This window comes from Mytilus trossulus, chromosome 10 (genome assembly GCF_036588685.1).
Source record: "Mytilus trossulus isolate FHL-02 chromosome 10, PNRI_Mtr1.1.1.hap1, whole genome shotgun sequence".
Classification (NCBI taxonomy): Eukaryota; Metazoa; Mollusca; class Bivalvia; order Mytilida; family Mytilidae; genus Mytilus; species Mytilus trossulus.
In genome coordinates, this window is record NC_086382.1 from 23,915,845 (window position 1) to 23,929,471 (window position 13,627).

A 13,627-nucleotide genomic window follows, 5' to 3' on the forward strand; every position below is an offset into this window, starting at 1 on the left:
CAGAAAAATTATTGTACACACGAAACAGCATAGAAAAATAAAGAATAAGCACGAACCCCACCAAAAGCATGGAATGATCTCAGGTGCTTCGGAAGGGTAAGCATATCCTACTCCATATGTGACACCCGTCGTGTTGCTCATGTTATTACAAACCCTTTAAAATTAACCAGTCTACTATAAGTTGTGTTAGTTCCTTTGGTACTCATGTATCTTCCACTAAAGTCATAGTTGATAAACTTTTTATGCAATATTCACATGAATTCTAGACTTAACTACCGCAGATTTCCGGATATTTAATTTGCGATACATATGGGAAAATGAAAGGTTTCATTTAACCTTTTCGATACTGATCGAACTTGTGAATCATATTGACACGTTATCGTGATGACTAATATATTTGCCGCTGGACACTAAGTAGCCGACAATCAATGAATGTATCTATGATTTCATAAGCGTGTGTATTAGAGTAAATATAAAAACAGAAGATGTGGTATAATTGCCAATGAAACAACTATCCACAAAAGACCAAAATGACACAAACATTAACAGTTATTATAGGTCACCGTACGGCCTTCAACAATGAGCAAAGCCCATACCGCATATAAAGACTTGTATACACTTGCATTTAATGTTCAATCCGTTCTTTAGTCTGCTTTTTTTTTGGTTTAATTTGATGTTGGTCTACTTTTTAAACTTTGGATACCAAGATTAGTATAAGATTGGTCACTTGTATCATGGCTATGTTTTTTTCAGGTATGAGCGAAATCCATTGTAGTATCAGTCAACATAATTTGTGTTTAGCCATCATGATACCAACTCTCGCAAGGATTTGTATAGTCACTCAACAAATCCTTGACTCTCGTTATTCAATTTAAATAGTAATAATAAACTCGCCTAAGACTCGTTGATTATTATATTGAAATAAAATAACTCGAATTTATCATGCAATAATATCCAATTCTCCCTCGTTATGAAATCTAGAAATGTACAACAATCATTGAAGCGTGTCAGTCACAAATTTCATGTATTCGCTTTTGACATTTCTGTAAAAAATGTCTTGTCAACAATTACTGATTGAAAACTAGTCAATATATGTCTAATGGACGAAACAATGCACCCAGTCGGCATGTCGTTGCCTCTTCACTAAGCATTAAGGGGTAGATGTTAGGGTTTTGAACTATCAATATTTTATCACAGTAAAATTATTTGAAATTTAGCAAATGATATTTGGGCAAACTTTTAAGTTTGGTAACACACATATATTTTCAACGTACATTTTTCCAAATGGTCTTAGTTTGATACGAATTCGACGATTTTTGTGGTAGCCATGTTTTCGTGACTTCTCAATTCTATGTTATGTATTGCTTCAATCGTATTCATTGCCTTGGGCTGTCACGGAATAGAAGTAACTGTTCCTTCATAATATAATTTCCAAATGGAAACAATATTCTGGACTATTATTTCCACTGAAATAAATATAATAGTAAATGTTCCTTACGGAATAAATGGTATAGAATATTTTTTCCAACAGGAACAGGTATTATGACAAAGTTTATAACAAAGTTTCCATTGGAACTTCTGTTAGGTTGAACAAATATACGTTGACAGGGCCCAGGTTTCGTCTTTTAATGTTTTAATCGCGTAATAACCAAATATACGTGTATGGATATACCATGTTTCCGATCTTAAAATGGAACAGCCGAAGGCATCACGGAAACAGGAAGTTGAAATGATGACAAATACATACCTTTTTATCATACATGTAGGTGACAAAATATGTCTTCACGAATTCAGAAAATTCAGACATTTAGTTATAGGAAATTACATTCAGTTGAAGGGAAATTTACACATTGCGAGAAAAGAAACAAAAGTTGTTGGGTTAGTACTACATTAGTATACTATTGTCAATTTGTCACACAAGCAATGTAGTTTGTTTTTTTGCTGCTGCAAATAACAGGGATTGATTTGTAATGTGTAAAATCATTAATTATGTAAAAAATTACTTATAATGTAAAAAAAAATATCTGAAGGGGAAAGTACTCATTATAATTAATCTTTGAAAGGTTCAAACATTCCATTATATTACTTTTACAGACAGTAAAAAAAAATAAAGGGATTCATAAGTAAATGTACAAATAATATCATGAATTAAAAAATATACATGTACATGTAAAATAACTGAGACTAAAACTTAAAAACTGCTTAGTAGTTACACATTATTTTTCTTACAGATAATATTTTGAAAATGAAGACTGAATTAAAATAGTAAGTTACTGAGCCGTTTAGGGAGCTACCATTTGATTTTTATTGGGGGGGGGGGGGGGGGTAAAAAAAGTCAGGATAAACTAAAAAAAAAAAGGCAGGACCGAACAGAGTGAAAAATAAAAAGGCAGGACAGAGATTACAGCTAAAAAAAAAAGGCAGGACAAAATTTTTCATCCTAGCCCCCCCCCCCCCTAAAAATCAAATGGTAGCTCCCTTATAGTAATTTGAATTATGTATGAATTATTAGCGGATCTATTGAATTTTCAAATTGTAAATATAAAACAATAGATGTGGTACTATGATTGCCAATGAGACTACTCTCCTCAAGAGACCAAATGACACATAAATTAACAACTATATGTCACAGTACGGTCTTTAACAATGAACTATAAATATTATATATATATACTGCCATAATGCAATAAAAGGCCATGAAATGACAACGGTAACACGATTTAACCGAGAGAAAAAAAACAGCCTTCTATTAACAAACGACAACCACTGAAGTACATGCACCTACAATGTATATAAAAAATGAAGCTGGGGTTAAAACATATATGCCTGTTTTTAAATGAAAATTAAATTATTAATCAAGAAATTGTACTCCAAATCAACCAAATTATCAGCAATTAACTCCCTCACTGAATCCGCACTTGTGTACTAGTAGATCCATCGCTTTTAGAATTAGAAGGTAAAATAAAATTTCAAAGTATTTTCTTTAAAAATATTATAATTTTCAGTTTGAATTTATTACATTTTCAAGAGTGATCTTTTTTAAATTTGACAGCATAGTGATTTGTGCATGTTTAATGACCTTGTTTGACGGCAGCTGTTCCTACCCGTCATACCAATCGTTCATTCCAAATGGAGATAAAGTCCCTCACCCCTGCCACCAAAACAAACTTTGGAATGGTGTCGGACATGAATTACCCGGAGGAGGAGGAGCTCTGAATCCTTTCGGAATTGATCTGTATCAAAACAAAGTAAACACTGGAAAGGTAAGATTAGGAGCTAATTCCCTAATGTTTGTAAAGTAAAGCTTGCTTGCTCTGTACGTATGTTCACTCAAATCTTGTTATTAAGATTTTTATCTTTAAACAATATATAGAGGCATAGTTTAAGTTAAATCGTATATTTCATATTCAAATTTGATTGAATGTTTTTCATACAATGATTGTACAATATACAAACAAAGCAAGCAATCTTACCAAAGTCTTGCTTTACATACATTAGGAAATTAGCTCTAACTATGCATACACATTTCTTGTATGGAGGATTGTTATTTACAAGTACTAGCCTTTCAAAAAGGGCTAGTCGTCTCTTAGCTGATGAAAATGGAAAGTGCTCTCGCTTTGTAGATTAATCCATTTACTAGAGTAACCAAGTGCATCAATTAACACATTATACCACACACGTGAGGTAACATGTTATTGTTGTTTACGAAACTCCAGAAGATTCGGCTATTTATAGATAAAAGTTACCTGTGTACCAAATTAAATATCCTGAATATGCATGATTAATGACCTGGCAAAATTTAATAGCTAAAATAGAGAGGACAATTCAAATACTCTACGGGATTGAAGGACATTTACTAGGTTTTGATTGTCTAAAACAATCAATAAACTTTGATTATTCACGTCTCGTACGTTATATCTTCCAACCAGGTAGTAAGAAGCATTCACCCACTGACTGCCCACCGTTCAATTCTTAATGATAAGAATTTATTGTTCATGTAATGTATCTGAAATTTACCATAATAACTAATAAGTGCTATATTCGTATTCGTACATTCGTTTTTGTGTGTACCTTTTTATATATTGGTATTTATTTAGTATTTACATTTTTGTATATTCTCCTTCGCATTCGTATATATTCGTAATCATTCAGCAGTTGAAATTAGTGTACAGATCAAAACCGAAAATGAGCCTTTAAATGAATCTGTATACTGTTTTGTGACATTGTTTCTAGCACGTTCGGTGAATTATACGTCAAGCTCCAACATAACGTTTTGTAAATCCCTAATATATGACAGATGAGGCTTTCCATAACAAAAGTTGAAAAGTGTCGTAATTTCAATTTCCAAATGCAGTAATAGTTTCAGAAGATGTTTCATAAAAAATGAATTTAAAATGAAATCTTACTAGTATTTTTTTCTGTCATTGAAATGATACCTTAATTAATTGATTCTCTTCACATGCTTCAACTTTTTAACTTTTTTTCATTCGAGCGTCACTGATGAGTCTTTTGTAGACGAAACGCGCGTCTGGGGTAAATACCAAACTTAATCTTGATAATCTACGTAGAGTTTATTTACCACTGCTTGTATTTGTAATTAATATACATTATGTGAATCGATATACTTTTTTTTCTTTTTCCGGTTTAATAGTCAAAACCTCCCCTTTTTATTGATAATGATAACACATCTACGTTAGTAAATTAATTACAGTCCTGTTATTCTGATAATTTTAGATCTGGACTAAATCTATATGTGAAGCTGATTCGGATGGGGATGGTCGCACCAATGGACAAGAACTTGGAGATCCTGACTGTATGTGGACTGAGAATACCAGTCAGTTGTTCACGAATTCTACAATCACCCACCCAGGTAGGGTCATACACTGTCACTCAATTAAAATATAAACATATATATCTAAATCTACATCTACATCTTCATCTACATGTACCTCTACATCTAACCTACCTCTACCTCTACCTCTTCATCTACATCTAAATCGACATATACATCTACATCTTTATCTAAATCGACATCTACCTCTACATCTAAATCGACATCTACATCTATATCATTCTACATCTACATCTACATCTACATCTACATCTACATCTACATCTACATCTACATCGTTGAAATGCAAAGGTTCTTAGACCCATCACACACGTGCTAAACAATAATGGTCTTACATGTGTGAACTGTATCCTAGTAGCATATGTACTGTAGACCAACCTAATTTTTGAGAGCGATTTATTTTCGTGACCTTCGCGAGTAGAAAATAACGATAGTTTCAATCGTCGCAAAAAAAAAGAAACCCTGGACTTTTCTTATCAAACAACATCAATTAAGGTATCTTGAAAATTGCGAATTTAAATCGCCGAAACGGACTAGAAAGGTCTCAATGCGAAATAAAATAGCCACGAAATAAAGTATCCGCGAAAAAAAGTTGGTTTACAGTATACAAAAATCAGAGAGATCGCCCATTCGTGAATCTGCTACCTGAAAATAATACTATATCAGAATATTTCAAAGCTAATGTAATGTAATGGGAAAAGTTAGTGGTTTATCTGGTGAATAATATAGCTTACATGTATGTGCAATATATCATAAAGTTCATGTTCCAAACTTGTCTCACAAAATTGTAATTTGATCTATTCAAGACAGTTGTGTATTTCTGTATAATGTGTGCATTGATTATGTTTGTCATTTAAGGAATTTGTGAACCAACAGATAGCGAAAACTGTAGAAAAAAGAATAAATGGTTGAAATGTGATGACAATAATTTTCATTGTCCTGCAATTCAAGAAGATCCTGGTTAGTATGGAAAAAAATGATTTAAACATGTTAAGTAAAAGTACATTAAATGTAGGTACTAAGATATTTATTTCGCTCTTTTTTTCGCTTTTTTTTCAATTCTTTTCCTCAAACAATGGTTACAAAACTGTTATTTTAATAAATAATACCTTTTTTTAAAGAAATTCAATGTTCAAGAATTTAACCAATAATGAGGGCTTGGATGGGATTTACAAAATAAAAAATATTGGACAAATACTAATGAAAAATGGACCAAAAAATTTAGAATAGACAAAATAAAAAAAATTATGGTATAAAATATAATTGGATACATAAATAAAGGAATTGAGAAAAATGGACAACAAAATATTAAGTATAAACAAAAGGGATTACAAACTTTAGGATGTATTTTCTAGGTGAAAATTGAAAAATCTAGAATCGAAAAAGCATCAGTTAAGAAACGAAATAAGCTAAGATAGTGATAGCTAAGTTATTGGCTCCTATTCAAGATATTTGATATCTGACACAAATTCTCAAACCTCACTTAAAAGTACATCATTAAACAGAATACAGAATCGGTGGACCAACCATCCCGAGACCCTTGATAAACATAGAAACAGTGTCAATGGCATTTGAGTGTTTGAAGTTTCATTTACAATATCTACCCATTAGTATATCAGATTTCACATGTTTTGTTTCAGATGTTAAAGAGTTGACATTGAAAATTCCAAAAACTAAAGTGCAACACAAAGGCAGTAGATACGTATGTACACACCTACATGTACCATTGGATGGAGATTATCACGTGATTGCAGTTAAGCCTCACGTTGATAACAGACGTGTTGTTCATCATATTCTACTCTTTGGATGCGATGCTGTAGGTCTGTACTATTTATTTACACCTTGCATAAAGAAATATCTCAATGCTATAATAAACAATAATTGACGAGCCGCGTACCCAGTCAAACTGCCTTTGCATCAGTCGAGTCCATAATTTAAAATATTCAAATACGGTTATTTCGGTTAGTAGTAATTATTCAAATTTAATGTTTATGCATATATATGGATTTATAAAATTGTATCTTGATCGTTAAGGATGTTCGCTTGTCCAGTTTTCGAATGTTTGTCAGATTTTCGAAATCCGCTGGTTTATCCATTTGAATGCCTAAACATACTTTGCCAATTAACTAAAAAGTTTTTTCAGAAATTAAATCAATGATTAAGCTATGAAAAATCAAGAGAGAAAATTTTCCCGCAAAAAAATCAATGGCTTATATCTCGAAAAAAAGGCAAATTGATATGGGCGTCACTGATGAGTCTTATGCAGACGAATCGCGAGTCTGGCGTACTAAATTATAATCCTGGTACCTTTGATAAGTATACATTGACCTATTATATTTTATTTTTGCTCTTTTTGGTCCCTTTATTGATCCCCTATCAATATATACTAGTGTTATGAAAAGCTTGTTATTTTAAACTGAGAATCGAACTTTCTTAATACTCATTTTAAATTGAGTTCAATTATTCACACAATGATTTTACTTACAGAGAATCAGCCAAGAGTGAACGAGGCACGTACTTGTGATTCTACTGAAGGACCTTCTTATTGTCGCTTAGTGACATTCTGGGGTATTGGTGTCAATGGTGAATGTTTTCCTGATCAGTTTGGTATCCCAATTGGTAATCACGGCTTTACACGGTTTATGTTACAGGTCAGCTATTTAGTTTAACATGTTAAATGTCAATTATTATTTTAAGATTCAATTGAGAATGGAAATTAAATGGAGAATGTGTCAAAGAGACAAACACCCGACCATAGAGCAGACAACAACAGAAGGTCACCAACAGGTCTTCAATGTAGCGAAAAATTCCCGCACCCGGAGTCATCCTTCAGCTGGCACCACAACAAATATATACTAGTCAGTGATATCGAACGCCATACTAATCTCCAAATCGTACACAAGAAACTAAAATTAAAATAATACAAGACTAACATAGGCCAGAGGCTTCTGACATGGGACATGCGCAAAAAAAGACACTGTTTGGAAACATATGTAGCAATATAGAATAACAACCCAAACGACTTAGACTATGCTCAAATAAGCAAAATGCACATACTAGATACTATATTGTTATCTAATGCATACTTTTTTTTTTTAATTAGAGATAAGTGTTTCTATAGTCCGTAACAAGTTTTAATCGTATTCTAGTTTCTTGCTAAATAAAAGTTTTTTCCAACAACTATAGCATGAAATCTTGTTTGATCAATGGATTTCTATACAATGTATACCGTGAAAATCTTCGGTGAGCCATTGTGGCGAAACCGCACCAAGACTGGATTTATTTAAAAATGATTCAGCTCCACTTATTTTGTTATATGATTGTTGTAGTAGCTGTATTTACATAAAAGTATTTTTTTCCAGATTCACTGGCAAAACTCTGAAAATGATATAGTACAAACAGACAGTTCAGGGATGACCTTGTATTACACTCCAGCACTGCGATTATATAATGCTGCCGTTTTAACTGTCGGTCAGTCTATGTTTCATTTGGGTCCTGGACAATCTGAGGTCAAAGTTGAAGGGAACTGTACCGGACGATGCACGAAACGTGAATTTAAAGGACCTATATACATCCATTCTTCAGCCAACCACATGCATACTTTAGGTGAGTAATAAAATACTGTTTTAAATTCGAATACCTAAGAATTCTTTCAACATGAAATTTAATAATTTGGTCTATTAGAGAAAACAGTTTACAGGCAAGACACACGCCTCAAGTGTGCAAGACAAAACTAATTGTTTCCGGGTCGTCATGTTATATAATTAGCTCGAGACCAAAGAGTGGGCAGATAAACATGGTTTGAAACTATTTTCTATATAGAATATTTATTTAATTACATTTCTTGAAGTATTTTTGAGGATTTATATGCGTTTTCTTATTTGAATACTTTTGACATTACGATAGTCTTTATCTAACAAGAAAGAAAATGATAATAAGATCATGGTTATCAAGTCGTTTTTTAATTTTTGAAATACTAAGGCTTTTTTTTATCTCAGGAAGGGTGAATTTGTCAAAACTTTTAGGAATTTTGGTCCTCAATCTATTCAACTTCGTACTTTATTCGGCCTTTTGAACTTTTTTTGGATTCGAGCGTCATTGGCGAGTCTTTTGTGGACGAAACTCGCGTCTAGCGTAAATACAAAATATAATCCTATGATGAGTTTATTTATTGTTTGGGTGCGATTCAAAAGATAACACTTAATTATTGTTGTCAATTATATTAGTTTAAATGCTTCATTTATACTTTGTCTGTGCTGTCCTTATATACAGTTCGAGTTGTCTTATTGTTCAGTCTGATTGTTCTAGGTTCGATCTGTCTCCGGGCCGAGTTTTCTCGCATTCGTTTTTTTTAATCCATTAATATTAACATTTGAAGAAAATGTCGCTTGATTGCATAGTGTCATAGTTACATCAACACACTAGCAAAGATTGATTGCTGGTTGGCTTTTTCTAACGTTCAGGGCATATCATGACTGAGTCCATGCATATATACAGGACGAGAACAAATTAATAATAAATCATCTGAGCATGCATAATAGGGGTCGGCATTTTGCCTGGCAGTAGGCCTTCTTGACTCTTCAAATTCAACAGAATTTTCAAGGAAGATACACTTTAGTTAAAAACCTATATAGACGATAATTTACAGCCGATTGCATGGAGTGTGTAGGTAAAACTAATATATTTGGTTACCTTGTTTGCTACCTGAACTGTGAAGTCATAATATTCGGTAAGGTATATAACCCTCCTTTCGAAGAAGACTAATCATACAGACAGATAGATTGATTATCTGTCGGACATGTTTACTCTTAAAGGAAGGTAGTTAACCTAGTAATCTAAATTAAACAATGACTTCTCGGTTCAGCCAGCAAGCAAGCTAACTAGAGATATAACTTTACATGATTTACCTTCACACTCATTACAATCGGCTGTAAGACAAACGCAAATATATTTTAATAATATTGTTTACAATTGGTTTATTGATAGCATACACATTATAATCATGTTCTACATTCACAGGTCGAAAACAAAGAGTAGAACTATATCGTAATGGGTCATTAATTAATATAATCTCAGATCAAGATCATTTTTCATTCCACAGACAACACATAAAAAAGTAAGTATTATTTTCAATCCATATTTGACCGTTGGTTTTCTCGTTTGAATGGTTTTACACAGTAACTTTGGGGCTTTTTGTTCGGTGTGAGCCAAGGCTCCGTGTTGAATGTCGTACATTGACCTATAATGGTTTACTTTTATAAGTTGTTATTTGGATGGATAGTTGTCTCATTGGCACTCACTCCACATCTTCCTATATCTATTTACGTTTTACTTTATAAATAGAAAATGAAGCTACCGTAGGCACAATTAAGTTAATATAAAAAAGAAGATGTGGTATGATTCCCAATGAGACAACTCTCCACAAGCAACCAAAATGACACAAACATAATCAAACTATAGGTCACCGTACAGCCATCAACAATGAGCAAACCCCATACCGGATATACAGCTACATTTTATAAAAGGCCCCGAAATGACAATATAAAACAATTTAAACGAGAAAACTTACGGCCTTATTTATGACCAAAAAATGAACAAAAAACAAAAATGTAACACATAAACAAACGTCAACCACGGAATTACAGGCTCCTGACAGGCGCATAATTACAGATCGTGGCGGGTTTAAAAATGTTAGCGCATTCCGAACCCTCCCCTAACCTGGGACAATATTGGTTGTTAAATATGCAATAACAGTCTTCAGAAATAAATGTTTGATACCGGTTTTGTTAACTTGGCACGTTATTCTTTAATTTTCTAAACCATTGTTGAATTTTATGTTTTAATTTTAATAAAACATGCCGTGAGAGGGCTGTAAAGCCAGTCAAGATCGTAAAAAACTTCCATCATCATGTTTTAATTTTTGAGGAATGAAGTAAAACACCAGTATGTTCGCACGTGCACGTCAACATCGATCTAGTCTTAAAGTTACAAGATACCGAATGTCGTTACGCCACGAGTTATCGTTCCTGCTGTCGTCGCCATCCATGAAATTGACGACAGACGTGCGGTCTCGAGTTCTGAATTAAACAGAGACAACTAAACGCATATCACGAATATTTTATCACATGAATTTGAAATAAAAAAAATATGTATCGACAATATCAACAGTTGACGATGTCTCCATACCTTTTTGATTTGTGAAGTATTTATCAAATTTAAGAAAAGAAAATGCACCAAGTTCGTTTTAGTCAATCGATGCCCAATTTTGATTTTTTTTTACCACTCAAAAAGCTTTGAGAGCCTATTTTGAAAACTAATTTAGTGTGTTTAAACGTAGTAACGGTAAGCAATGTGATCAAACAAAATATCTAAGCCCATGTAAAGTCAATTCTCCCTTGCAGATAAAATTAAGAAAAGAAAAGGGGAATTTATCAAAGAGAGTGGATAAAAATCGAAGGCCACCAATGGGTCTTCAACGTAGTAAGAAAGTCCTGCACCCGGATGTGGGCTGTAGTTGCCCACTAATTCAAATTTATAAAAAAACAACATATAAACATTTCAAATTGAAGGCAAAATGCACTGGGGTTAGACATGTTTTGTGAGATCTCAACCATTCCCTATACGTCGAGCCAATGTAGAATTGATAATTCAATAATCATTACAAAAACTCTGACTTTACTGGGCAGATGTTTTCGGTCGTAGATGAACACAGTAGTAATTAAAACTAAAAATTCGGAAATTCACGGTTTAATACGCATAACTGCATGTATCTTTATCCGAAACAAAATGTGATAGTACATAAATGAAATTCATAACAGTCTCACACATTTGAAAAATAAAAACTAGATAAATACGAATAAATACTCTTAAAACTCTTAATAATAATGCTTTCAACGGTTATCTTTTGTTTTATTTCAGACACAATTCACCAATAGAAATACAACCTGGCGATGACTTGCGAGTTACCTGTACTTATGACACAACTTCTAGGAACGAAACAACATCGTTTGGAGAGGGAACGGAGCACGAAATGTGTTTTGCCTTTTTAACCTTTTACCCTATTGAGAATGTACATTCTAATTTCATGTGTTACCAATGGCTTAAATTTCCTCATTGTCTTATTCGTGATGTAGAGAATTTGTGGGGAAATGTGAAGAAAAACCTGCTTTTAAAAATTGGGATAAAGGCTGCAATGAATTCTTTACTGAATCAGTACACGAATAAGAAACTTATTAATTCAGTCTTAGATCCATGATTATTTAATTAGAAGTTATTGACTTTGAACTAGCTGTCAGTAGCTAAGACTACTCTAAGATCTGTACTAATTAGTGTCTATTTGATGTTGGCCACGTACAAGTACCCAGCCACGTCCAGTCCGGATTTTTGTTAGATTTATTTTTGTTTGAATCCATCAGATGAGTTTATTCTTGTTCAAATGATTTGCATAGTTCGTTCTTATGTTGTACCGTAACAACACTTTCCCAGGTTAGTGGGAGGTTTGGAACCCGCTAACATGCTAAACCCCGCCTGTAATTCAATGGTTGTTGTTTGTTGATGCGACAGTGATGTAGCAGCACATCATATTAACAAACTTTAAAAATCAATTTGTCCAACTTAAGATCGGTAGGAGGCAGACAAAACAATATAATGTCAAACAATAGACACGAAGCATCGAAATAAGAGAACTCGCCGTTACTGAACTAGTTCAACGCCAATTACAATTAATTACTATAGTAGGCTAAAATAGCAATAAGTACACATCCAACGGATTTAATGTGAGGACGTCGTAAATAGTCTAAGTAACGAGTTATCAGTTTCTTCATGATTACAAAATGTATTACCATCTTTAGTTGCTATACAGGGAATTCTTATACATACGGACATATTTTTTTGTTATAAAACACCCATGCAACCAGTGCACGCATAATATATTGACTGATATATATATACATGAACCGACACTATTTTAGTGTTTTGGCAGAAAGAAAATCTTGGGATGGTCATCTTAAGAGGCATTAAGATCATAATATTATTTGATATGAAAATGTATATATTGCTATATTTATGTTTCAATTCTTCATCAATAGATTTAGTTATTATGCCAGATACGCCATCATCAGGAGTTTAACTTTCAATTTTATGTTAAAGAGTTTAACATTGATCTACTAAGCATTTCTGCAACACTTTGTGCAGCATTGAATATTTGTACACAGTCTTTGTAAGACTGTAATAAATGACAGTATTTAGTGATACGTTTTTTTCTTATTTATTTATGGGTTATATTTAGTTAATATGTAAACTAAAGGAATATGTTATTTTTCTTTCGATTTGTTTAGCAGTAATACTTCTGTACGATCAATTGATAAATCAGCATTTATTTAGTACTACTAGTATATCATCTATTCCGACGTTATCATAAGCTTTCAGGAAGAAATTATTTAGATTGTTGATTAATTGGCATTGGTTTCCTTGATTATATATAAATGAGTTTATTATTTGATAAATTAAAATAATATATTTATGAATAAGTATGTATAACTACTACTTGAATATAGTCAATGTATGTGCCTGTCCCAAGTCAGGAGCATACAATTCAGTGGTTTGTTTGGGACAGGCACATACATTCATAATTGAACATGTGAACGGGATCCCAACCCTCGCCCTAACCAAGGACAGTGTTATAACAATACAGCATATGCACGAACTATTAAAATCAGTACTCATCAGATGGTTCAAATAGAAATATATCCAACAAAAACACAGTTTGTATAGATA

General features: G+C 32.8%; 1 protein-coding gene across 2 annotated transcripts; it reads left to right on the top strand.

Annotated features, from left to right (window-relative positions):
- Nucleotides 1–1,672: 1,672 nt before the first annotated feature.
- LOC134687081 (dopamine beta-hydroxylase-like) lies at nucleotides 1,673–13,010 on the top strand. 2 transcript variants are annotated; one of them, XM_063547058.1, is made up of 10 exons: nucleotides 1,749–1,878; nucleotides 2,232–2,265; nucleotides 3,053–3,263; nucleotides 4,735–4,870; nucleotides 5,711–5,812; nucleotides 6,493–6,672; nucleotides 7,340–7,503; nucleotides 8,215–8,458; nucleotides 9,872–9,968; nucleotides 11,771–13,008. In XM_063547058.1, the coding sequence occupies exons 2-10, from the start codon at nucleotides 2,246–2,248 to the stop codon at nucleotides 12,105–12,107; spliced, it is 1,491 nt and encodes a 496-aa protein (XP_063403128.1). In that variant the 5' UTR covers nucleotides 1,749–1,878; nucleotides 2,232–2,245; the 3' UTR covers nucleotides 12,108–13,008. The 2 variants fall into 2 exon arrangements, with proteins under 2 accessions (XP_063403127.1, XP_063403128.1); XM_063547057.1 differs by lacking the exon at nucleotides 2,232–2,265 and having other exon boundaries at nucleotides 1,673–1,878; nucleotides 11,771–13,010.
- Nucleotides 13,011–13,627: the final 617 nt, after the last annotated feature.